The sequence below is a fragment of the Asterias rubens genome, chromosome 1 (genome assembly GCF_902459465.1).
Source record: "Asterias rubens chromosome 1, eAstRub1.3, whole genome shotgun sequence".
NCBI classification, from domain to species: domain Eukaryota; kingdom Metazoa; phylum Echinodermata; class Asteroidea; order Forcipulatida; family Asteriidae; genus Asterias; species Asterias rubens.
The window spans coordinates 24,648,770-24,676,506 of NC_047062.1; the positions used below are offsets into that span (position 1 = coordinate 24,648,770).

General features: G+C 40.1%; 1 protein-coding gene across 1 annotated transcript; it reads right to left on the reverse strand.

Moving 5' to 3' along the window:
- Window positions 1–3,659: 3,659 nt before the first annotated feature.
- LOC117289448 lies at window positions 3,660–27,564 on the reverse strand. The gene is made up of 5 exons (XM_033770618.1): window positions 27,543–27,564; window positions 13,027–13,149; window positions 11,128–11,312; window positions 8,587–8,863; window positions 3,660–6,918 (listed from the first exon to the last, which is right to left on the reverse strand). Exons 1-5 carry the CDS (start codon window positions 27,562–27,564, stop codon window positions 6,857–6,859), a joined length of 669 nt encoding a protein of 222 aa, XP_033626509.1. The 3' UTR covers window positions 3,660–6,856.
- Window positions 27,565–27,737: the final 173 nt, after the last annotated feature.

The window sequence follows — 27,737 nt, forward strand, 5'->3', positions numbered from 1 at the left end:
TGAGTTATCGATGACGATAAAGTCCAAAATGCTCCTCTGTAGAACAAACCAAACACTTACCGCAGTTAGTGCCTCATCGCTTATTCTTAATTATCTTGTTTAGTATAAATGTACATGTACAGTACTTTCGTTGGGTTTGTGTGTAGAATATAAGTTGGGAAGAGACTGGCTTGGAGGCACTGGACACTATTCGTTAATACTCAAAATAATTATTAGCATAAAACCTTAGGGCTACTTGGTAACGAGTAATGGAGAGCTGTTGATAGTATAAAACATTGATGTGAGAAACAGCTCCCTTTGAAGTAACGTAGTTTTCGAGAAAGAAGCAATTTCACACTAAAATATTTGAATTTGATTCCGAAATCCCAGAATTTGATTTTGAGTTCTAGTAATCAAGCATCTGAAAGCACACAGTTTTGTGCAACAAGGGAATTTTTTCTCAAATTAATCCCTCACAACTTCGACGACCAATTTTGAGCTCAAATTTTCACAGGTTTGTTATTTTATGCATAATGTTGAGATACACAAAGTGAAAAGACTGGTCTTTGACAATTGCCAATATAGTGGCCAGTATCTTTAAGTATTGCTACCAGTAGTTGCAGTTCAACATACCCTTCGAAGTTTCGCAAGCAGTCAAAAAGGGTCACAGGGGTCCTGACTCTTTTACTGGTCAGACTGACACGGCTGGGTCAGTTTGACACAGATTCCGGGTCACACTGATCCCGAAATGGTCAGGCCTATACAGGACCCGTACTCGAGCCAACTCGACCCAAAATACACGCAGACATAGGCCCTTTGAACACGGGCGGAACTTGCAGAGTCTGGTGCTTAGCAACTGACTTCTTATGCTTTGGAATGCACCCCACTGTTGAAAATCCCATTCAAACAGAGCAACATTCTAACCATTCAAAAGTTAAAAACAACTACTTACTAAGATGTATCATAGATTTCTTTTACCGCAAAGAGACATTTTTCCATTGACCAATTTGACATGAGTAGCCCGATTCCCGCTGAGTTTTTCTTTCTACAAACAAAAACTCGCCACACTTTTATAAGTTTCCCAAACGCCCGAGCACCAATCTTTAAAATATTTTGGCCCAACACCTCTAAAACAAAATAGGACAATGTTAAAATCAGTGCCTATAGGTCAACCAAAGTTGTAGGCCGACAGCCCCCTTACGTCACAATTTTGTGCAATTTGTGTAAACTGTACCCCTCAAATCTGTCTTATTTTAGGGCCCAACGAAATACTTATCAGGGTTGTCGCTCCATGGTGTCCCTTTTGTTGGGGTGGACCCAACAGACACACGGATCGTCGGTTTGTGTGTCCTCCATCTGCCGTACGGCATTGCGCCCTCTATACTGTCTTATATATTTTTTATTTACTGCGCTTGCGACTTTCGTTCAGGCTGCACCTCGGTCATAAATGAATACAACTATTTTACGTTGCAACCATCTCTGATTGGGGTGTGAGTGACAAAGCTAGTGTTGCTGTTGGACATTCTTCACCATTTTATAGCCGGCATGTACATCCACCTTTGACCTATATTCATTTCACATAGATATACGCAGTCAAATTTTATGGCAAACGAGATAGGAGTGTACTGTTTGGGCATCTGTGGCAAGCTAGCTCATGTCACTGCACGTTTATCCAATAATGGGTGCGTTCGTTTAGCTTCCCTGGGTCGACCCCTGTGTGTGGTGGTTTTTACTTCCAGGACGAACGTGGGTAATTATCTGCACACGTTCGTCCTGGAAAAAAAAACCGCCACACACCGGGGTCTACCCAGGGAAGCTAAACGAACGCACCCTATATCATTTTATCCAATGAAGTATCCAATGAAATCACTGGATCTGAGTAGCAGGTACATGTGGATAAAGACAGGGGCCTAGTCTAGTTGCCACCTAGCAACGACGCACCGACTCCCCAAATGGCGCTGCCCAGATTATTGTCATGATGAAGTCGGGTAAATTGGGTGAACATTAAGTTACGTTATACCGAGAAGTGTTTCATGTCGAGCGAGAGTTAACACACACCATGCAATACACTAGCAGCCGGTACATGCCTCGGAGTCGGGAAAAGGTTGACATGATTATTGTTTACTGCTAGTGACGCGCTCATTGCGTTCGGAACATTTACAAGAAACCAAACATTTTTATAATTTGGGCTTCTATTTCTAAATTTGGACGCTCGTCCTACTAGCTCATATGAGCTATATGCAGCAATACAAATCATAAATACGGACAGGAGAGAATTGAGAAGCCTCCTTATAATCACTTCTTATTGTCCTTTTTTTTTCTTAAAGACACTGGACACTATTGGTAAATTTATTGTGAAATACCAGTCTTCTCACTTGGTGTGTCTCAACAAAACGAATTTAAAATAATAGGAATTTTAGTTGAGGTATTTAAAGACAGTGGACACTATTCGTAATTGTCAAAGACCAGTCTTCTCACTTGCTGTATCTGAACATATGCATACAATTACAAACCTGTGAAAATTTGAACTCAATTGGTCGTCGAAGTTGCGAGATAATGATGATGATGAAAGAAAAAAACAAACTAATTATTGTCACACGAAGTTGTGTGCTTTCAGATGCTCGATTTCGATACCTCAAAATCTTATTCTGAGGTCTCGAAATCAAATTCGTGGAAAATTACTTCTTACTCATCAAAAACGTTGCTTCAGAGGGAGCCGTTTCTCACAATGTTTTATATTATTAACAGCTCTGTATTGCTCATTACCAGGTAAGGTTTTATGCTAGTAATTATTTGAGTAACAACAAAATAGTCTCCATTGCCTTTAAGTATGATAATATAATTGACTGTGTTTACTCTTTGCTTATATCGTACTATATAATTGTAAAATATTTCTATCAGTTGTATTTTCTTTTTGTGAATACGGAATTAAAAATGTTTTTATTTGAAGTGAACTGAATTTACAGTTCACGGTTGCAAGTTTTGCTCTTCGCGCTGAAGACCAAACCGTATGACGAGCTTTGAGGCTGTCTACATATTGAACTGCGCCCTCTACCTGCTAATTTTAGTTAGTAAACTGGCGCAATGTAAATGGGTGGGGCACTCCGATCGGTTCAAATAGCATTTACATTATACACTGGCCCGATATCAACTTACACAAATTTAAAACAAAAATACCAAAATGAAACAAACACTCATAATTTGATTCCCTTTCTCAGATTTATTTACAATAAATCTCAACACAACTGATAGACATGTTGGTACACACATAAAACCATAATATTATAACCAATTTGCCTTCCTCATCCCTATACACAGACAATGGAGCTATAAATAGCTCATGCACTACATTCAAAGTATATCTTGTTCTAAATTGTTTGAATCCATCCTGACTCGGGTTTTTTGGAATCGTTTGACAATAATCTTTGCTCCAGGTTGTTCCAATGTTTGTACAGTTTCTATTTTTATTCTAGTTTAAATACTCCAAATTTAATGCCTAATTTACTAACAAAATGTCAACCACACTGTTCATTGTTAGCCCACATGAACATAAAAGTCATGTTAAAACATACAAGGAGGGTATACCCTTAGTAATTATTCATCACTCATTAGCTCAATTTATTCATAAATAAATATTCACAAATACCCCAAGCCATTCCTATTGGTGGAGAGTGCGTCACATGGGGGGGGGGGGTGGATGTTTAAACGGTTGATAATGACAGCTGGAGCTGTTTATACCCGGCTGTTTTCGGATAGCATTTGTGCAGGTTAGCCCACACCCTTTCTCCCGGGGTTATTGATCTCGCAGCGCCATTAGCCCATGGGTACAAGGATGCGCTACGACGCGCACGAATGCATATCCGAAAACTGTCTCAACAAAATGAAGTGACATCTCACTGACAAGTTTTTGTGAGGATTTGAGTACCCTCCCCACGTTCAGAGCTCAGAAGTCGGAAAACATATACGTTTTAACGGAGTTTCCTACTTTATTACGCTTTTTAATCAGGGCCTTTACCACACGACCTGACCGGTCTTGTCGCTACCCTTTTATTCCCTTATGTGTACCTCCCGTCAGAGACTATACATTACTTAATAACCGGCATCCCAACTTGGGTCTGGTGTACGACATGTACAATGATGTGTCGGTGTACGATCCGATATTTATTGAGGTTGTCACACCAAACTGCAGTTGATTGTCGAAAACAAATTAAATTTAAAAATCAATGTTTCAAACCAATTTGATGGTTTATATCTACGTGTACATTCAAAACATTAATATTTTTGATGTTTTCTAAATGATATTTACCTGTTTTTGCTGATGGAAACTTGTTTAGTTACACTCTAAGTAAAACGGATTAATCTATAGAGAAACAATGAAATACCCCGAAATTCAAATTTCCGTTTTACAATATACAAATTCAATGGAAAAAACATTGTCCTTTAAAAAAGCTGTTTTTATAATTATTACTCTTTCTTGCAATTATTAAGTCGACTACCATTCAACAATAACCGTAGAAGTTCTAAACACAGAGGACAATGTAAACGCAAATCTATCATCACATCGCGAAGAAATAAACAAAGATATTTCAGTTCAATCACTTCTTTGATTCAATCACCCAAATATACAAATTGTAGAATTTAACTGAATACTTAATCCCTTCATTAAAACAAAAAAGGCTGGTTTTCCAGAGAAAAAGATAACACATTACTGAGTGGAAAACTGGGTATGGTTTATTACTTTGATCTATATATATATTTTTTTAAGTAAACAGGATTGGGAAGTATACAAAACCATCAATGTCTAGTTTTAATCTAAAAGCTTACTGGTAATGAAGTTCAAACTAGAACATTTTCCTGTGAAATATTTTCCTCTGAAATGAAGTCATATTCGAGAAAGCTGTATTATCTGAAAACCTATACAATTCGAAGCAGTTTGTTTCCGTTCTCCCATCCAAACGTTTAGGATAATGTGCTCACATGCTGAAAATTGTACAAGGTTTTTCCCCACTATATTCTCCTGATACACGTTTGCATAACACGTTTATGGCTGAGCAAAACAACCTCCAAGCAAGGACACAAACTTGCTTAGCAGTTTGGCAGTCATGAGAAACAGTGTGAAATAAGTTATGTGCTCATCTTTGCTAAGCAGAGAAAATCTTCTTCTCCTTCGTCGGCAGTAAACCATTTTGACCCTGCGTGTCATCTCTTGTCAATCTTAATTGAGAAATGCCTGTTTCCAAATCTGGTTTCGAAGAAAAAAATAGCTGATCCAACAACATAAAGTTTCAAAAAGGAAACCATCCCTTTGTCTCGTTCGTTAATTACTATACATTATGTTATTTCAATTAGCATAAGTTATACATTCTTTAGGTTGAATACTGAATATCGCCGTGGTTTCGCATTGGTTGAAACGTAACTTTTTATACTCATGAATATTCAACACAGTTATTTACATATTCCTCAAGAGAGGGCGCCATGCATGCCGTCGATTTTGATTCTTTCAAGTATTTTCTGAAATGTCATTCCTAAAAGAAAATTTAACAATAATTAATAATCACCCCTTATTTCAATACTATTCGTAATTCTTTCAGATATTGCATATTGACTGATATTGATATACGGGTATGATTCGGGTATTCGACTAATTTAGATTCGATTTAAAAAACAACAAGAACAACGAGAAAACATTTAAAGTTTTGACAAACTAGCAAAAAATTAATGTTACATTTCTGAAGATAATCTGTCCATCGGATTTGCCCAACGGGTCTTTATGGCAGAAACGATTGATGAATTCCGGACACAATCTTTGTTTATAATAAAATAAAATAAAGCTTTTAACACCGATCAAGTCAAATTTCAATTTAACCCTTGACTCAGTTAATATTCAAGAAAATAGTTACATGCGTCTACTTAAAAACGCATCACACAACTTTTTGTGTTGGTTTCGTGAGAACGACCCCTTTATTATATGACTACAAAAACATACGTTACTATTTAGTTTTTGGGGGTAAATATGTGAAAGGGATGATAAATATCTTAGCTCTTGTTTTTGTGCTGTCAGCAGCAGAGTGTGGGTTCGAATCCCGGTCATGTCACTTTTGGCCTTGAGCTAGCCACAAGTTAGGAATGTATTGCATTCTGCTCTACCAGTCAGGCTCCTAGTGGGTGCCTACGTTCTTACGGACTGTGAGTGGATATCCCTGTTTAAGCCCCAGGAGTAGGTGGCAACACGCCCCTGATGGAAGGTGGTTTGGGTCGATAGCACAAATCAGTTAAGGTTCAATAATGCAGTGACGAGAATTAAAACTGTTGTCAAGTAAGAATACATTTCTGTTGATGGACCGCCACAACAAAGCTCATAGTTTTTTTTACATTCACTGTAGACTGCATTTACACATTTACTTTTTTCCTCTAACCGTGCAGTCTGTTTACATGTCCTACTTGACAACAATCACCAAAATATTCGAGAGAAAAAAAATCCAGTTAAAATGGCAATAATTTTGTACAACAACCATCTCTGGTTTTCAGTTTGTATTTTTAACATGACGTCACAAGATGAGCACATCGTGAGAAGCTGTAATACATATTGAGGTCAAGTAATGTTTGCTGTTCCTTTTCCAGTGGTGTTTCTTTCAGTTAATGTCTGCCATTCTTTTTCATGTGGTTTCCAGTTGTCATTCCATCCACTGTGGCGCTGTGCTGGATGCCTACGCGGAAAGATTCACATGCACCACTAGAGGGCGCTAACTCGGTCTGCCGTGCGTCAACTCCAAAGCGTCTGTCTCGGTAGGTAAACATACCCACTCTGTATTACATTAAATAACCGTCGCTAATACTCGAGTTTTCTTGTGAGTTGCACCCCCGGTCATTACATAGTTCATGTTTGTACAATCCTCATCGCTCCAACTGGAGAGCTTGGATGTTTCACCGAATCAGAAACTGTTGGATGCAAAATAAGGAGAGAGAAAAATAGATTTTTAAGATATCATTAATCAAAAGTCTCCATTATGTCACTCGATGGTGACCTATGGGGTCAGTGTGTGTATAAATGCCCCCATGGACGACCGGCTGGTTATTGACGCAAGACGGATTGGTTGATGCCTCATAGTCACACATGACATCTACCCTCATTTCCCCCATATCTTTTGGGGTAGAATGTAAACATTTGCTCTGCATCGCATGAGTCGTGTTATGGGTCAGAAAGGCTTGTAAAGAGACTACATGGAACCATATCAATTATGCGTCATGGTAGCCTCTGTACAAGACGCGCACTGTTAGTCAATTGTAATATAGCTCTATGGTCGAAATAGATTAAAGACCCACTCGAAGATGACCCTGGTCACGTGTCATGCATTAATATAACATCAACCTCGATGACCTCGGCATGCCTCTCCAAACAGAGGTCAGTAAACGCATCTTCCCGTTCCCCCCCAGAATTCCTTGGCAGGTCATCCGGATCGACCTTTGATTTACTTCCGTGTCATTAAACGCATTCACACAGGTGAGTAACTTGAGAGAGAGGCGTCTGGTCTGAACGCGGTCGTTGGCTTACCATTGGGACGCCCTCTGTTGTGTCAAAGGTGTTAGAGTTTGGCTTTCAATGGAGGTCCTAGATTGCAACAGCGAGGAGACTGACGAGTGATCAACCCGTCAAGTTCATTAACTGCTCGGCCTTTGATTACAAGAGAGAAGGTGGGGTTCTATACCTGGGATCGAGTACCTATCATCAGAGAAAATTACACTTTGCGGGTGGATAGCTTTTGGCGTGTTTGGTTCGCTTCAATTCTGGTGACAGCGTGAAGTAGCCCACAACATGGCGGATCGTAAAGATCGCTGGCTGCTGGCTTTTCAAAGGGTGTTGATGGATAACGAAAATTCGTTTATTCGAGAAGGAATTTTGCGCCCTTTGGCCGCTTAAGTAATAAATAAGATAACTTTGTGCTGTGCAATTAAGAATTATAGGGAGAGACATTTAGAAAACCGATTGTATTGAGTTGTGTTTTGGTGACATGTTATTACATGTGCCGTTTGTTTCTTTGTCTGTATGGACCTGAACTTAGTGTGTGCAATTTTGTCCACGCCGCTACGTCATTAATGTTATCATTGCAATGACAGAAGCAAGGTTATCACTTTTCTTCACTCACTTACGATCAAAATCAAGATGTTATTTCGTTCTTTCCAGTAACATGATTTGATTGCCTGGTGAGTTGTTTTTATGGAGATTTGTAAAGTCGGCACTTTTCAAGATTTCAACATTTTATCCACTGAACAACAAAAACAGTGTATGTTCCATCGTTGACTTGTTGGGCTTAAATCGATTATGGCAATCGAAATTAGCAATGGTAACTGATGATTTTATGCTATATATCTTTGGCTTTGGTAGTATTCCGAGTGGGAACATTTCCTTTATAATCGTTACCAGCTTTCAGAATACAACCAAAATATTGGCAGGAGCAGGACTTGAACCAACGACCTCCGGATTACAGTACCGACACTCTACCAACTGAGCTATCTATTCCTAGTTTGGCTGTCTCACTGTTAGTCAATATCTTTTGTCGGGTGCCATCAACTATTATCCATTGAATTATTTATTCGTACAGTACTCACCAGTACTGGAATTGCATGAAGTACCCGACAAGACGGACTTGTAAGCCAGCGGTGATGGCCGTAGCACATTGCTGCTCTCCAGTCCCGTGGCAGCATCCCCAGCGCAGTTCATGGCTCCGTTTGGCGGCCAGATCGGATGGGATAGACCGCTCGGCATGGCCGTAGTGCCGTAGGCCGGTACGTAGGCTGACGCCGCGTGGTGCGGGTAGGCCGTTAACGATGGGGGCGATGCGACCATGAAGTTACTGACTGATGCTGTAGTGCCATCTTGCAGGGACTGATGGCAGAAACAAAAAGTGAAAACCAGTTTTGATATTTGTGACATTATTATTCATTAATTGCCACTTGAGATAACTTGTACGGACGCTGACGCTTGTGTCTTTAAAGTCGGCCCGGACAGAAAACATCATTTGAGTGTGCGGTTTCATACCGTAATATTAAACATAAATAAAAAATTAATAGAAAACAAAGAAACACATCCGGCGGACCCTTTTCCTAGTCTGGTTGACCCGGAAAGTAGTTAAAAATTACGTTTGCAAACCCGGATTCGGGGCCATGTTTTACCCTTTCCTAATCCTAGGCCACTTTGACAAAGTTTCTGGCTCATCTGACCAAGATATCGGATTGGGTTAATTCTGACCCAGACGTTTTTTGCTGTCAAAATCACAAATACTGTACATTGATGTGCAGCACGTGTGTAAGTCCCCTTGCAGTGGATTGTAAAGGATTTTTATGATTTTATAGATTTGTAAGCACCACATTTACATGGGAAAAGATGGTTGACGGTCGATAAACCAAATCACTGATGTCCTCATCTTTATGAGGACATACATACCAATTAAGCTGTCACCCTAAACCTATTTCACCCCTCCTTCGTATTAGAGGTAGACTATACACAAAGTGTCCCTTGTTCACCACTAGACAATCCAACAATCCAACAGCAATCAGCGAAACTAGATTTACGAGTATGTTCGACCCAGAAAACCAAAAAAAAACTATGTCCCAATTTCGGGTCATGAGAACTGCTAGTGTCATGAAACAACTACCCCAGATGACAGAGCCGGCTATGACAGAGCCGGCTTATTCGGCATTTGTTTTTATTTCCATTTACAACTCTGTTAATTTTTTGTGTGACTGCAAATATTTCTGAAATCTAAACACAATTCCTGTTGTTAAACTCTCCCTGTTGACAGATGACCCGTATAAAACCCGTGAACATGATACGATGCTCATAGTCGGGGGAGGAATGTACAAGTACGCACAACTCTGTGAAAACCCAATACTGTATTTAATTCAGTCCCCTGTCGCTTGCCGAATAATGAATCGGTCTGTTGAGTCCATATTCAAACAGAGATTTTACACATTCAACTTGAATAGTACATTGGTTTTTGTTTGGGATTTCTGTTTAATTTTACTCCCCTATTACTTGCCGAATAATGAATAGGTCCAATACGAATCCCAAGTTTTACACATTCAACTGTAATAGTTTGTTTTTTGAATTTGCTTTCTGTTTCACTTCACTTCCCCTGTCACTTGCCGAATAATGAATCGGTCTACGAGCCCCAATTCAAATCTAGCTTGTACACATTTAACTTTAATAGTGTGGTTTTTTTTTGCATTGATTTTTTCCCTCCCCTGTCACCTGCCGAATAATGAATTGGTTTACGAATCTCAATTCAAGTAAAGGTTTCACACATTCAGCTTTAATAGTATACTTTTTGAAATGGTTTTCTGTTCTTGGGAATTCAGGTGTTATGTTGGTAGTAACACTTCTGATGCCTATTGGGAATTGTGCAATCGGCGGGGAGAGAAACAAGTTGCCAAAGTGCACTAAGTGTGACGGGTTGCTTACACGAAGTGGCCATTCTTGAAATGACAATCGTCGTAATGGTGTCGGCGTTTGAGGTTTAAGAATCAGAAAGGTTTACTCCCTCTGTCCATTTTAAACGCAGGAAGACTTTAATTAATCCCGAAAGGGGAGACCCCGTCTCGTTGAGGAATGTAAACAATAATTGTGCAATTTAAATATTTACAGACATCCGAAATGTCAGAAATTGTCAGAATTTTGCTCTGGAGTGATTTCAGATATCTGTTTCAGGATTTTGAGTGGGTTCTGTTTCAGTAAGAAGTGAGACATTTGAAATTTTGTCTCTGTTTAGGCCTATGTATATGGATGAAAGGTAGGATTTGAAACTTTGCATGGTGGAAATACGATATGGAAAGATTGCGGTAACATTGACTATCTCTAATGAGTTGGGTGGTTCTGAAAAGAACCGTTGGTTTCAACTCGACGTTTCGATCAGTATGTTCTGATCGTCTTCTGGAGAAAAAAAAGAAAAAAAGAAAAAAAAGACGATCAGAGCATACTGATCGAAACGTCGAGTTGAAACCAACGTTTCTTTTCAGAACCACCCAAACTCACTAGAGATAGTCGTTACATGGTGTTACCGCAAACCTTTCCATATATGGATGAAGGCAATTGCAAACATAATCCCCTTTTTTATGGGCGGAGCGTGGTAATGGTGGGGAGGGCAAACTCACCATTCGCTTGCCATCTAATCGATGCTGGTGAAGGTTACCGGATGAGGTGGCTGACATGACATCCTTTAACCCACAACTTCCCTGCATGCTTTGCCTCGTGAAGTCCGCCAGAGATACCGAGTGCGCATGCGCCAGGGCTGTGTTCTCAGTGGCCGATGTGGCGTAGAGTCCCGTCGGAAACGGCCCTGATTGGAGGCAAGAATACAAGATGAAAACAAACGTTCAGTTTTAATCACCAAATCACATTCCATTTCTCTTAAAGGGGTTTACACAATCAATCTCTAGAGGTCAATGTGTTGCACACATGCTGGCATCTGTAGCGCCCTCTGTCGTGGGCTATCCATCCGGTTGATCCACTCTTGGTGGTGACACTCAATCACCAATCATTTAAATGAATAATTTTGACAAGATGATGTGTTTGTTTTATTAAATGTTACTTAGAACATTACATTATCTAAACAGATGCCATACAGGGAAGGGCACAAGTATGTAAAACAATTATTATATAAATTAGAAGAAACAAATATAAAGATTCCGCCAAAATGTGTGAATTCCTCACGCTATACATCACCAAGGTACATAAACTTTGACCAAAACAGAAACGTTATTAATTATTAAACTCTTATTATGCAGTCAAACAAATCATCAATTTCAACTGTTTATTTTATAGAGACAATGACAGTTAAAGTTAGTGAATCTTTGAGTAAGATACATTGAGTATCCTAAGATCATGACTTCGGTAATTTTATCGTGTTATGATTGCGAGTATAAACATGGGTTTAGCCAAATCTGACAAATTGTTAAATTAGCGACTTCTCCCTTCTCAAACGTCCACCAAACTGTCAAGCCAAACTAGAAACTCTCCCCTTATCACCCGCTCTCACACCCCCTCAATGAAAGCAAAGCGAGGTGGCCTAAATGAACTCCAAGGAAAAACTTTGTGCACGTTTTTTTGGCGACGTGTTTATTTGCAAATCGTTGTCAAAATCCACACAGCTGTGACGAGCGGCCGGTTGAGGTGACGAACCAAGAATTGATTGTCAGTTTGAGGTAAACGTTTTCACCTAGTGATACCTCGAGAGTAGTGAGGTGCCGTCACCACAGCGTTTACTCAGGGAGGCTTGGGTCTCGAAGGTGGCGTCGAGCGATTTCCCCCTTAACTTAAAAAGCTCTGCCGTCGATTTCTCCAAACTCTTCCTAACGTATACTTTGGACGGGTTCCTATAGTCAGTGAGACGCAATGAACCCATCCTAACTCTCGATAGGATTAATCCTAGCGTTTCGTGAAACCCACCCCTGGACCGTCGGGTATATTTCACGAATCGAAGTTGGGCATGATATTATTGTCAACAAGTTTCCTTACATTTAAAACATTGGACAAGTTGGGGAAAATACTATTGTCAAAAAGTCTCCTCGGATGTTAAACATTCTTCATTGAACATGCAACGTTTCGCACTAAGGAAAAAGTAAGATGTTTGTAGAATTGAATTATTTGCCGCCTTTTTATGGCAGCATTACAAGGCGTACACAGGTCTTGATTACTTGTTCGCCATTCGTCTATAATTAGAAGATCGTAAGATAGAGTGTGTCTCACAAAATATAAGGCTCTGCGTTTAGTTTAACACAGATCTTGTTTACTTGTTCACCATTCGTCTATATTTAGAAATTTGTAAAGACAGAGAGTGTGTCGCACATAATAAAAATTAGAATGTTTAAATAAGGCTCTTCGCTTTTTATTCACCGATCGGCTGTAGTTGCCCTTGCAGGCACCCCTAACCAAAGGTGTACCGCACCTTTAAAGCTGACTGGGAAAGTTGTCTCTTATTTTCAAGTGACTTGAGATTTATTTATTTGTTCATGAATTGCTATACTACAACCGTCAAAAACTGACTGGCTTGCCGGGGCAGGTCCGTCGCCCGAGCTGGTCCAAGGCGTCGATGGATGTCGGCAGCGTGGACATGGCAAGTTTGTTCATCCACAGCCCGTATGTAATGGACGTGAACCGAGCTGGCAGATCAATCCCTAGCAAAACATATTTTGATTAAATAACATATTTTAGTTCGAACATTATAATGTTGAGGTAAATCGTGTGTAGAGACAGCTAGGTGTGGTAGAGGTGTCAGTGTGAGTGTTGTATGGGAGACTTTTGGGACGCTTGGTGGCAGCAGACTTACCAGGTAAATGCAGTGCGCACAGGGGAAGTCTGTTTATAAGACACTATTGGTATTAAATGTCAAAGACCAGTCGCCTCACTTGGTCTATGCATAAAATAACAAACCTGTGAAAATTTGAGTTCAATTGGTCGTCGAAGTTGCAAGATAATAATTAAAGAAAAAAACAGCCTTGACTTACGAAGTTGTGTGCTTTCAGATGCTTGATTTCGAGACCTCAAATTCTAAATCTGTGGTCTCGTAATCATATTCGTGGAAAATTACTTTTTTTTTCTTCTCGAAAACTACGTTACTTCAGAGGGAGCCGTTTCTCACATCGTTTTATGATATCAACCTCTCCCCATTACTCGTTACCAAGTAAGGTTTTATGCTAATAACTATTTTGAGTAATCACCAATAGTGTCCACTGCCTTAAATGAAAGTATTTTGATTATCTTTGTCTGTTTATGAGTAGAACGATCGTCAGTCATTCATTTGTTTTATCTCATTGGTTTTTAGATATACACTTATCTATAACGCTGACTCTCTTAAGGTAAAACAGGTCATGAACTGGAAATTTAAGAATGATGACTCGAAGGAGTGGCTTTAAATTCAACATTAAAACGGAGAATAAGTATTTTTTAGATTCTCTTGAAGGCCATCGTTTGTCACAATTCTCAAAGAGCTTCAAGAATCTGCCACCATTGTTGTCATGTTCCCTATGTGCTTTAGCCATAACAAACACTGAATGTTATCATAGACAAAGGGACCAGACTGCTTTTCCATTTGAACCTCGGTTTTAGTCACACTCATTTGAGTGACAGAGGAACATTTATTCCAAATGCTATATTATATGTATTTTCAATCCCTAGGACAAAAATGCATCTTTATTTTCGCTTATTATTGACACATTTGGACAGATTTCTTTTTACAAACTGTTGTCACCTTACAATGTATGTTTCTAAGGGTTGTTTGGGATTGAAGAATAACAAATCTCATTCTAACAGTTGTTTTAATCTGCTACAGCGCGGCGGGGCCGCACTCGCGCGCGCCATTTCGCGGCACGAGCTCAGAATGTGCAAATATTTCGCCAACAACACAATCTTGCGATTTCAGCTTGTCTAAAAACAAAAGTCGACAAGTGTTCAACGGCTGTGGGGCTGAGGGTGTAAACATGCAAATAGTCCGAATGTTTTTTTCCACTGGCCCCATTTCATTCAACCAGATTATTATCCGAGTTTAGAAGGTCCTGTTGAAAGAGCGATTTGCTTTAAGAGCCCATGGTTTCTATATCACAAGGAGTGTTTTCCTTCATTTCGATACCCCCGTCTGATCTGAAAAACGATCCTCGTTGAGTATCGTTACACTTAACATTCTCAAAAAACGAAACATGTCTGACATAGATATATAAACAAGCCAGTCTGTCTGGCTCTATACGTGCTAAATTTGTGCCGTTAACTTAGTTCAAATGTTGGAGTTGTCGCTCCACAAATTACTATCCATAGAAAGACACAGTACACCTATTCGTATCGTGTGCGGTGCAGAAACTCGAGCCAGTACCGCATTCGTGCATCAATGTTTTCTCAGATTGCAACTGATGCCTTAAAATCAATAAAATAACTAAATGTTTCCTAAAGTGTCACCCTGTGACACCGGGACGATGATTAATGTACACCGGTCATATCTAGTCACCAGACCCACGGAGGGATCACTCTGAACGCCCCACGTTGTCGGTTGGGGGTTTCTGACTCTTTCTCTCTCTCACTGTATTTACACTTCAGTAGAACCTCAGCGAAAGCAAACTGTAGCACCAAACGGGCAACAGAAATAAACATAGACGTGTTTCAAGAATAATTGATCATCGCTGGCTTATTTGTTCTTGTCTTAGTTGGACATCCAATACATGATATAATTGGTATTTCTGGTGCGATCTGACGATCACCCATGGCGAAGTTGTACCCCGGAAGCTATTGGGAGACGCATGGGCATTCACTAAAACACGGGGAGGAGTGCGGTGCCCATATGTTCGCACTGCAAATCACTGCGCATGCATTCATGGCACTATTGGTTTCCAATTCTCTCTGACATTGTCCCCGGTTTTAGTTTGCAGTATGCTTTCTTCAATAGCCCTCCTTATGTAGAAAATATGGTTCAACTTTCAGTTAGCGCACTTGAATACCAGTACAGGCCAGTGTGTGACGATTGCATGACGAAGCGACGAGACCGCACTATAGCGGCAAAGGGTGTCAAACACGGATCGTGATGCCGCATATGTTTTCCGTATGCCCCGGTAATACAAGGCGACTCGCATAGACACACGTACACGTGTAAATCGAAATTTATTACCCGTAATTATCGGTTAGTGTAAATATTGATCAATGTAAAGACCAATTTGTGAGCTCCAAAAGCAAAGCTGGGCCCGTGCTTGTTAGGCGTCATTATTACGCCATCAGGCCACGTGTCTTACTGCCTGGGCCAGACGATGGCTTGAATGAGAGAGGATATCTGGTGTGAGGACGCGAGGCAAAAAGCTTGTTTACCCAGTTCACTTTCTACACATATCAATGACCGTAGCAAGGGATACCAAACATCACTGAACGCAGAGCCTTTGAATTGAAATGACAGTAAAGTGGTCTGACTAGAGAATACAGAACGAGTTGAGAGAGTGGGATGGGGAAAGGGTGTGGGATAGGTATTTGGAAGGAGAGTGAAGGGGATAAAACGCAACAAAGGGAAATGAGAATAAAATGGTATCGTTGAAATTGAATTAAGCCTATGAACAAAAAGTTGCACGAATAGGGACAGAATAAATTGAAAACCATGACATCAATATCAGAAACCCTAAGTTGTTGTCAAGCTTTTATTTTGAAGTTTTGTACATAAACTAAAATCTGATTATAGAACAGCTGTACTGGTGGAGCTTTAAAACTTAGCTATGTTTTTATGTTGAATAAGTTAGTCCCTATTTGTATTGCATTGAATTTATTTGTAATAAAAAACTTCTATTTGGAGTATATCGCTAACTGCTTTCGTTGGGAATTTGTATTAATATATCGGTGATAATATAAAAGAGCATTATATTATTTCTACTAACTTTCAGCTGAATTATTTGGTTATAAAGCCAGACAACAAAAATCACGTTTTGGTTCTGCATGCTTTAACATGTTGGGAATTCAATAACATCCCGTTGTGGGCTATGGCGACCAACCGTTTCACATTTGTCATCAAAGGACGGAGGAGAATCCTTGTGATTATTACCCGGGTAAATAGCAACCCGATAGGCCGTGTAACGAGTCACAATGCTAGTATGTCAACCACCCTGTGGTTTACCTCAATCACCAAAAACAAATTCTACCATTCGGTTTAGTGGCGAATTATTTCTTCATTTTGCATGTGCCTTCATTTGTGCTAATATTACTGCAGCATTCTGACAATTTCTGGCAGCGTGAGGAAAAATTAAAACAACGTTTTAATTTAGGCTGGATTATTCACAACGTTTTCTTGGAAATTATATTTTTGGGATGGGTACTTTGGGGGGTAACTGGCCAGTGTACTATGCCACTTTGAACAATGAATCGTGTGCGTCGTCTTGAATATGCCCGTGTACATTTTAAAGAATGAGCAAGGAATAATGTAAGATTACAAATATTACCGATTACAGATGTGTGCGTTTTATAAAAGATCGTCGTGGTTGAAAACGTTCCTTATAGTTTTGTCTGAAATGCTGTTTTTTTTTTTTTTTTTTTTTAAATGAGTAAAACAAACGATCTTGCGAGATTAATCACACAATATTAAAAAAAAAAAAACAGTGAAATTAAATTTAAACTATTTTCTCGTGACTCTGATGACCGATTGAGCTTGAACTTTCACATGTATTATTATGATGGGTCACACTAAATTACAGATACTGATCTTTAATAAAAACCGATGTTGTCCTTTGCTTCAACTTCAAGTGAGTAATTTAGCAAAGTAATTTGAAAGTGTGTAATAGATTTACCCCACCTTCCTCACATCCTCAAACGAGTCCTCTGCGATGGCTTGACAGCAAAACTCAGATAATTTATACACGGTTTCCTGAGATTTTCCACCTTTTTTTGATCCTCGAACAATTAGGAAGAGAGAAGTTATCTGCGCGTGTTTGAGGTTGATTGACAACAAAAAGCGCCTGAAACATTGATAGGTTCCGGGTTGAATTAAAAGACTGACAGCCAAGGCTGTACTCAGACACCCAACTACTGCTCTTAAGCTCCATGGTGTTATATGCACCACGGGCCAGAACTCACACGCCCACCCTTTTAAAGGTGATGTACCCCCCCTTTCCTCCATTGTGGTGTGAGGATTTTTCTCTCGATGGAACTTTTGGTCGACCCCCCGGGCCATAGTAAAGGGAAGGGAAACGATCAGCGGACACAGCACGGTATACTGTGACTGGATGGGCTCTCCACTGCTCTAGCCCAGAACGGGGCCGCTCGCAAGGCCCCGGGCAAACTCATCATCATGACGAGCCAGGCCGTAGAACTGCAAGCCGGGGCTCATTCAAGACCAACTAAGATTTAAAACTCTAGCTGCAATGTTTTAACTCACACATTACTTTAAACTAACAAAAAAAAACATACATAAGTATTCCACATTGAATCGACCAACCGTGTTTTCTTAGGCGAGAAGTAAGTGCATTTCTTTTGTTGCCGAATGTTTTTTTTTTTCTTACAGTCGGACGTCAAATTGACGAATCGAAACCTTATTCATAAAGTCATATCGGTATGTAATTGAGAAAGTCATATCTAGTATGTAGTTATGGTTTGACGAATAAGTTCGATGACTCATGTAATAGGTTTGTTCGCGGATCTTATAATATTTCTCTTCATCCATGTAACGTTTAGCTATTTCGTTTTCTGTGTATTTTTTTTTCTCAAATTTCAAAATGGATTTTCTGAATGAAGTTGTGAATTGCATGCACGGAATTATGAATAATTCAAGCATCTTTGGTTGTTGATGATGGGTTTTACGGCTACGCTAACATCACAAGCTTGTCATTCACTCATTCTAAGTGAATTTAATATTTTTGAGGACATGTCATTTAACAACATGTCTCTAAAAAGAAGTGTATTGGCAACTTGACAAACAAACCCCTAACCTGGGAACTCTATAAAACTGTTACGGCTTAATTACTTTATTGTAATACTTATTTCAAAACAAATAGTAGTTATACAATTAACATGTTAAAAAAAGTCTTTCTCAATGCTTAGTTTGCAATGATACATATTCATGAAGTCCTGTCCTAGTAGAGGTCTACGTTTAGTTGGTCCTAATTTATAAAACAAAATCAACCATTATCATCTTCAACCCTAACATTAGACTTCCCATTTGTAAGGAATGTGCGATTAATTTTGTGTTGCAGTTATTTGATCTCCGTTTCCTACTTTATGCCTCTGTTTTTTTTTATTGTTAATTTTTGTCTGTTATTTTGTGTGAATTTTCAGCAGATTTACTATGTGCAATCTACATACTTCAGCTCTGTAATTTGTAGTTAATATAAGTTGAAATATTTTCACGAAGGGAAACAAACGGGCGATTAAAAGATGGCAATGTTTCGTGAAATCCCGGGTTGTGGAAAACTATTTTCTACGTTTATTCACAAACCCTGTCAACTTACTTCTATATTTGAACGTGGTATTAGGATTATGGCTTTGTATGATGGCGTTTAGATGAAGTCACTTAATTCGTTAAGTGATACTACGCGAGTCAACAATGCCATCTTGTCAGCATGGTGAACACATGGTTTTTCTTCTGGTGTCTAGCTATACAAACAAACTAACGCACACACACAGAAAAAAAACCTCGACAACAGACGTTTCGGGTATGTAAATTGATATCAAACGAGGGCAGAATGACTTCCTTACACTGGAGGAAAAAATTAAAAATTAATATCATATTTGGGTCATCCCTTCAAAAAGCTGCAATATGCCATCAAGATGGTCTGGTCGACGTCTTTGGTTGTGGCACCCCCTTCAAGCTTTTGGCGAGGAGTTTTTTATGGCAAAATAAATATGTGATCTTGACAGTTGTGAGTGGGGGGATGGAGTACCCACGCGTGGGTCTTTTGTTACTGGGGGCTAGACCTGTACTTTCCCTCCTCGTATAGTTTGTCCTATTAAAGGAGGTGGAGAAATGGAACAGAGGAGGAGAGAGGGAGTCAGGGGGAGCTGTGTGACCAGACACGATTGGTTATTAACAACCCATTAGTGAGGCTCAAACGAGGGGCTAAGATCAAGTGGTCCACGATACAGCGAATGGAGCTACTCCCTACGTTGAAATGTTGACCGAAGACTCAAATTTCGGAGGTGCTTTGCCGCGGCCTGTCGTGGCGTTGGGGCGGGCACAGGTCAGGCGAGCCCGGCCGGGATGCGCCGTGAAATTTGAACGTCTTTGTGATCCCCTCTTAAAGCAATCTGTCGCAAGTGGATTTTTTTTTCTCCCCCTCTCTTCTTCTTTGGTCTAGCACAATCTGCTTCTCTCATCCGACCATATGCACACCACCACCTCCCTGGCACTCAACCAGATTTTTGGCCTCTTCTTTCTTCGTCTTACTGTTGATGGGAGTAATGAATATCTAATGAAAGCCCGGGCACAACAATGGCTGCGGTGGAATCACTTAGCCAACCCTTCCCCCCATCAACCCCACTCTACAAACACGGCCACTATTACCTTATGAATAAAACAAAATCCTTCTAAAAAATGAATATTGGAGGCATCACTGCGGGTTTATCATAGCAAAGACATTTCAGAAAGTCCATTAATATTTGTGGGCAATGGGTGTAAGAGACGTTCCAAACTAATAGGTGGTGTAATTGCATACCATATCGCGAGAATCTTCAATGGGTTGATTTTAAAGGGATGTACTTCACTGGTTCTTGAGGAATTGATTATTCCAACCATCCTCATAATATAAGAGTCATCATAAAAGAATGGTCCTCGACGGAACATCTTTTTTTTTTCTTTTCTTTTTTCTTCATTTCTTCATATTCTTTTTTCTTCTTATTTTGTTTGCCAACCCTCGTGCTTTGTAAAGAAAAAATTTGCATTCATTCAAGCCAACTATTTCCCAAGAAAATTTATCCTAACGGGATTGTGTGCCATTGACTTTTAGTTAGTCATACTCGTGAGTTCAGTTGCTTTCTAATATTTTTTATTGGAGTACTATTGGGCTCCAATTCAGAGTACATTCATTCAAATCATCTACTTTTCAAGAAGCTTCTGATTAATGGATGATTATTCGGTTGTTGGATGAGGACATTTACCGCAAGAGCTCTTGGTTTCAGCAAGAAAGATACTCCGCGATTTTTCAGTTTAAACACCTCGGCCTCATTTCGATTGTGAGAATCGAAATAAACAATGATGGTCTTGTTGCTATTTCCTCAATTTGTCAGTTTTGTTAATGGACATTACTCTGAAAGATCACCAGCTGTCAGATTGAAACAATTTATTTGTAATGCTCTCGATACATGCCAATATCGTATGTAAGTGCTTTTAAATGTACACCGAGCTGACATTTAAATGTTTGTCTTGAACTCATAATTTGTCCAAATATAATGGGCTCTATGAGAGAGTGACTGGTCTATAACTGCCCATTATAAGTAACCATTCGAATACTCATCTCTTTGATGAATGTTTTGAGGCGTAAAGTGTGCACTGCTCCCAATTATGGTGTTTTATTTTTAAGTTGTTTTGTATTTGATAGTTGATGATATTTTAATAAAGAATAGTCCCTTTAAGGACATATATTCATTTGTTTACTATTTTATACACTTATTGGTTCTGTCAATAGATTTTTACTATCGATCGATTTGGAGGGCGATATAAGGCGTTGGTGAGCCTTAATTCGGCAACCCTTTGTCTGTGTGAAGTTGCAGAAGCTGCTTCCCGCAAGAATTTGACACCCTTTGCTCGACATCCAAGACACTCTGAAACTACCGGGTCAGATTTGACCCGGATTCTGACCCGGATTCTGGGTCCTATGGGGCCTGACCCATATCTGGGTCAGTTGACTCGAAACTGTATCAAACTTACGAATAATCTCAATTTCAATGTCCAAATGTTTAACCAGTTCACGGTCAGCTTGACCCTGAATGGGTCAAACTCACTTGGATCCAGAATCCAGGTCAATTCTGATCTGAAAAGTGTACACTTTGCATTGTTTGGCAAGTTGTCTTAAATACGTTTGAGTTTGCAGTTCTTATTTGAAAACCAACCATATAAGTAAATGACAATCTTGGACTGCACTTTCCCTTTAAGGTGTGGGCGACGTTCCGAATGACATTTGTTGTTAATATTGGCCCACTTTCCTAATCAACAAGAACTCGTCAAGAGGAAAACTAGATATCCCTGCATCTCATCTCCTGCTGGTTATTAGAAATCATGACATTGAGAGAGAGGGAGGGAGAGTTCTGGTTTTCCATCAACATGGCGCCTGGAATTAATATTGGCCAGTGGTTTGAAGGGTCCCATGAGGTGCCTGTCTAGAGGTGGTTTAATATTGGTAATAGACTGGAATATAGAAGCTCATCTTTGGTATCCATCTATCTCTACCTAAAGACTGAGTGTGTTCCCAACACACAACTTGGGCCGAGCTGTTGATTAGAAGTAGGCATCGAGAGATAAATTACATGTCAGTATTGTTATGATACAAGAGTCGTCTGCCCCAACGGTCCCTGGTGGTGTAAGGTCAAACATAACATGCACCCCCCCCCCCCTTATTCATATCACCCTCCATAGCGATCGAAAGGCTGGTTCCGATTGATGACTAGCCTTTTTTCGGCCGAGTGAAACTAGTATGGAGGGTGTAGAACTACAACTACACAACTTCCTTTCAATTGACTGCTTTGTCGGGTTTATCATCATTTGTTCTTTTCATAATAATACACATTTTCATTTTAGTTAGTAAGCGTTGTTGTTGTTTGTAAGTTGATTAATGTTTAATATTCGTTCGTCCTTTGTCTTGTCTACGTCTGTCCGCAGTCTGATTACTACAAGCATCGGCTTGTCACGTCGGCCTACATATACTGTTCCTTTTCTTGGACTGTGTAAACCTTACACTATGCTGTTGCTCGCTATTACATTGTTTGTTACACTCTGTGATGCTATGTTGTTGACGGTATGGTAATAAATGTGAATTGAATTGAATACAAATTCTGATTGGAGCGTCTGCCCTATGCTTCCTATGGTCTAAGAGGGCACTATGGCGAAACTGCCCCCCCCCCAGCTATCGTTCACATCGATCGATCGAGCCGATGAATGATCTCTTTAATGGTTTGTAGAAATCGCCGGAGTAGAGGAGGAGAAAGAGGGGGGTTGTCTGAGGGCTCTGGATAAGAGAGAGAGAGAGTTGGAGAGGAGTATTACAAAAAAGGGCGTCGTAATCCATCGCCGGAGCCGATCCATCAGGTTCAGCGGAGCATAAAATGGCGGGGTTGTGCTAAGTGTCCACCGATCCCCGTCCACCATCGAACCCAACGCTCCGTGCGTGATGTTGCCATGATTTGCCAGCCAGGGATGTCATCAATGCTGCGGCCTTGTTTCCCGTGGTCTACGCCTCGCTATCCGACGATACCGCTCTGTATAGTTTTGTCGCAGTCGCAGGAAAGAAGACACACATAATACACACACAAAAAGAGACAAATCGTGTACGGATACTTTGTTTGTCTCTTTTTGTATAGTCCCCCTTTTCCTCTCTTCGTTTTTTTTTTTTTTTTTTTTTTTTTTGAGATGTAAGTCGTGAGGCGAGTGACGGGCAGGGTAAAGAATAAACACGTGAAGGGTTTGGCTGGATTGTTCCGTCAGCCACGAACACTCGAACGTGTACTTCGGTACGGTGAATGTACCGTAACGACATGCTCACACGGGTCTCACCGAGAGGGAATGGGGGGCATCCTCGTAGAGAAGAAGGGAAATTGGACAAGATTCGAGAGAAGGGGTAAACTCAAAGAGGTGACGAAAAAAACACAAAAGCCTGGTCACATTAGTCTGGCCCTGCCTCTTTTCGTGGGTGTGATCCGTGGAACCAGACTTGCTGGTCGGGTTCCTTGTCTAAAACAACATGAATGAGTATCGATTCATGTGAAACAAAAAGACCCAGTTTTGTTACATTACATTGTATGGATAGTCAAGACAGCTTTAACATGACCAAAAGTACAGCCCTAGTAGGAAAAAACAGTGGCTTAAGATTTGTTCCTAAATCAACAATATTTCAGTATGAACTTCACCAACAACAAACGAGGATTATTATGAGTCATATTTATCTTGATTGGTGTAAGTTATGAATAATTTGTTTTAATTCATTTATTATTGTCAATGCCTCGTGGCATTGTTGTTTATATATTTTAAAGCAAGAGAATAACTTATAAACAGCTCTACGCTGTGCCAAGGAACACCATGTTACTTATTAATTTTGTTTTTTACCCATACACCGATGTGTGTTAGCACTGTATACTCGGTACTTTCCCCGAGTCCTGTGAAAAAAAAAATCACAGGCATGTTACTCGGGTGGGAATCGAAACAACGACCCTTGCAATTCTAGAGCAGTGTCTTACCAACTAGACTACCGAGATTGCCCGGTAACTAGAGGCAGTTCGAATCCTATGTTCTGGCAGCGGGTACTACAGCGAAGAGATGTTGGGTGCGTTCGTTTAGCTTCCCTGGGTCAGCCCCGGTGTGTGGCGGTTTTTTTTCCCAGGACGAACGTGTGCAGATAATTACCCACGTTCGTCCTGGAGAAAGAACCCGCCACACATCGGGGTAGACCCAGGGAAGCTAAACGAACGCACCCGTTAACTTGGCAGTGCCATGCGTGAGCTCCCACATAACGGACCTCTACTCTGACCATTGAAAAAAACATGCTCTGGCGTCACAGACCACATGGAGTTTAGCCTTCAACCAACGACGTGGTCGAAGGGTAGACTGGATACCAGTCGAACCTCGTGTTTTGCTCTAAGAGTTACGCTTGGATACGTTTCTGGGTTATTCTGAACATGGCCGGCCTCCAGCAAATATAACCTGTATCTATATTATTTTCAATAAATTCAGTCTTTTTTGTTGTTATGCTTGTAAATGTATTACCTGGGAAGTTTGCATTAAAGAAGCAAAAATGCACAATGGTTTACTCAATAAAACAAATAATAACAATTGTGACCAACATAAGTTTAAAATTCCATAAGGAAAATTTGTGGAGTAGGTTAGATTCAGTAAGTTGTACACAATAATAAAACCATGGACAATGTGCGAGTATACTCCGGAGGAGATTTATGCACAAAGGAAGATGGTACAGGAAGAAGATTTAGTGGCAACGTCTTGTAATGTGTTTTTTTATGTGTCAATTATCTCAGGAACTGATTCCTGACAACAAAAGACTGCGACTAGCCATTTCCATGTTTTGGTGAATTGTTTAAGACATAAATGATTGGCTTCTTCACTACAAACTCGTTCAAGTAACTACTGGTGATCTACTCGTGTCCTTCATGCATATTGTCTCTTAACCCTCTTAGCTGTTTTAGGTTGGATTTCTTACATTTTCTGCTGAGTCTAACATCAACCAGTTTCTTTCTTTACAAACCAAATGAACCATCACAACCATTTCTTGCCCCCCCCCCCAGCAAAACAAGATGTTACATGCACAGCATTACAGTATAGCAGTGAAACCCACCCTTTAATGTCAGAACTTAAACTATTCCTTTAAGTTTTTCAGACAGCCCTTCATTTTTCATCGCCCGTTTTACCTTACTCGGGTTTTACAACACGCTGTATCATGCTTCGAAACAGGGTATAAAGTAGTCCGTGGTTACACGGGCTACGCAGCCTTCGGATTGAGCCGTCGATGAGTGCCTCGCACACGGCAGACTCGATCGGCGCTTTGTTCCACTTCTCGGCGTGACAAGCTTGAGTGACTTATAGTCAAATGTACACCTATATCTCTCCTCACCCTGAGTCCTATGGGTCCAGCATGGAGCATAGAACGTAAAGATTTACTTCCAAACCGGAGCCATGAATGTGTGCACAAATCAAAGAGGCATTGTCTTTTAGTTTTATGTGGACATTTTTGTGAATTTATGGGGGTCGGCCGGCCGTACAATCGGCACAATGTGTCTGTATAGGTAGATATAGTAAGCAACGGATGACATGTTTGTGTGTTTTATTCTTTCTTTTTGTGCGGGTTATTGATAGCTTTATTTCATATGACCCTTCTTCTGAAGGTATTTGTTGCTTTATAAATAATCAATTTGCGACTCAAAGACCAACTTGGTGTTGTGTGAATCACTCCAGAGCATTGCTTTCATTTTTATGAGTTTGCCAAAAATCGGCAATGCCTTCAACAATCATACAAACATACTTCAATAGATTAACCAATGAGCGCATTGAGAGAAAATCACTCGCTATAATTGTTGTTGTTTTAACTGCGAATAACTTGATGAAGTCAATCAAATAGTGTTTCAATAAGTCCTGAAGTTAGTACCTACTGAAAGACCATCTTGTAGTTGTTAGAAGTATTTCAGTCAACATTGATTCCACTTTCGAGTTTGCCAAAAAACGGCGAGGCAATCGACAATCAAATAGACATGTTTCAAATTGACCAATGTAAGCGCAGTGAGATAACAAACAAATCACTCGGTTTAATTGTTGTTGTTTCAACTGCGAACAACTTGTTTAATCAATAAAATAGTGTGTTTAATAAAGTTCTGAAGTTAAGTCAAATTTTGAGTGAGTCTTGGCCCGTGTATTGTTGTTTATGATGGGACTGCACTTTTGGACCATGCACTTCTCTCTACAGTGATGGATGTTGTTCCGTTGAGTAGGCCATACGCTTGTAACAACACGAAGCCAGGGCCCATCGCTACATCCGGAATCGCTTAGTTGTCACACACAGTGGACTGGGCCCGTCCCTGCCTCCACCTCTTCATGCCCGCCGATTCACCGCGGCCCATCTTCGCCCCGTGTCACGGTGTCTGAGTAGAAAGCGTCCCGACACGCCTAACTGCATCTCGGCAAACAGGGCCTAAGCGAATGCGCACCAGTCGCGGCCCACGTGTAGGCGCTTAAGTAGGGGTTAAATAGCGGTAAAACCAACAACAACTGTTCCTTTCCTACCATCATTAATCACATCTGCTCCAGTGTTTTTTCCATTGTTTTTATTTAGACCAGTTCTTAGTGATATCAATATCAAGGGGAGTGTTTCGTTTTGTTTCAACCAAAACATAAAGTACGAGGGACAAAATATTGTCCAAAAAACACGTTTGGGTGAGATGGAGTGTTTTGACTGAGGCTTGTTAAAGTCAGGCTGCATTCTATTTTAATTTTATTTTGTCGCTTAGCTTTTGAAACTCATGGATATATAACAAACATCTACACTATTAAGTCTGTCTAAAATGAAATAAGTATCATATATCTTTGTAACATAGATCATTAAAACTCATAAGCAATTAAATTATTGACCATGTTTTAAGTTTTGTAATTTCTTCAATATATTTTACTCGTGTACATTGTAGTTAGCTGTGGTAGTTAATGACTTACTTGGATGGCTTAGTTTTGATGATGTTTATTTTGGTTAACTTTATAATTGTCTTCGTTTCTTGATGTCATAAATACAATTACTGCATTCAATTTTGTTGGAATTGTTTTTGTCAGTAAAGAGTAGGCCAATCATATTCTGTCAATGAGGGAAAAGATAATATTTGTTGCCGAAACAGTTGTCATTGAAGGCAGTGGACACTATGGTAATTAGTCAAAATACTTATCAGCATAAAACCTTACTTGGTAATGAGTAATGGGGAGAGGTTGGTAGTATAAAACATTGTAAGAAACGGCTCCCTCTGAAGTGAAGTAGTTTTCGAGAAAGAAGTAATTTTTCACGAATTTGATTTTGAGACCTCAAGTTTAGAATTTGAGGTCCCGAAATCAAGCATCTGAAAGCACACAACTTCGTGTGACAAGAGTGATTTTTTCTTTCATAGTTATCTCGCAACTTCGACGACCAATCAAGCTCAAATTTTCACAGGTTTGTTATTTTATGCATATGTTGAGATACACCAAGTGAGAAGCATGGTCTTTGACAATTACCAATAGTGTCCACTGGCTTTAAGACTGTTGATTTTCAGAAGATAAGTTTATTTTCATTAAGCCGGGTCCATCCTGAAGGGAGCTGGTTATAAAGACTTTCCTCACAACATTTCTTTTGTGTATTCGTGAGCAAAGTTATCGCGAATAGATGTTGTCGTTTACCTCTGTTTTCTGTCGACACCATCGTGGCATCGAAGGTGCGACAGGAGGAACCCGTCCAACTAAACATGTAGCTGGCAATCGACGCGTTGGATTTCGGCAATTACACTAATGCTTACGATCCCGGTGATTAAAGTTGTGCGCACTTCCCTGTCACTCGTCCTACCATGATGGTTTAAGGGAGGCGGCCGGGACAGG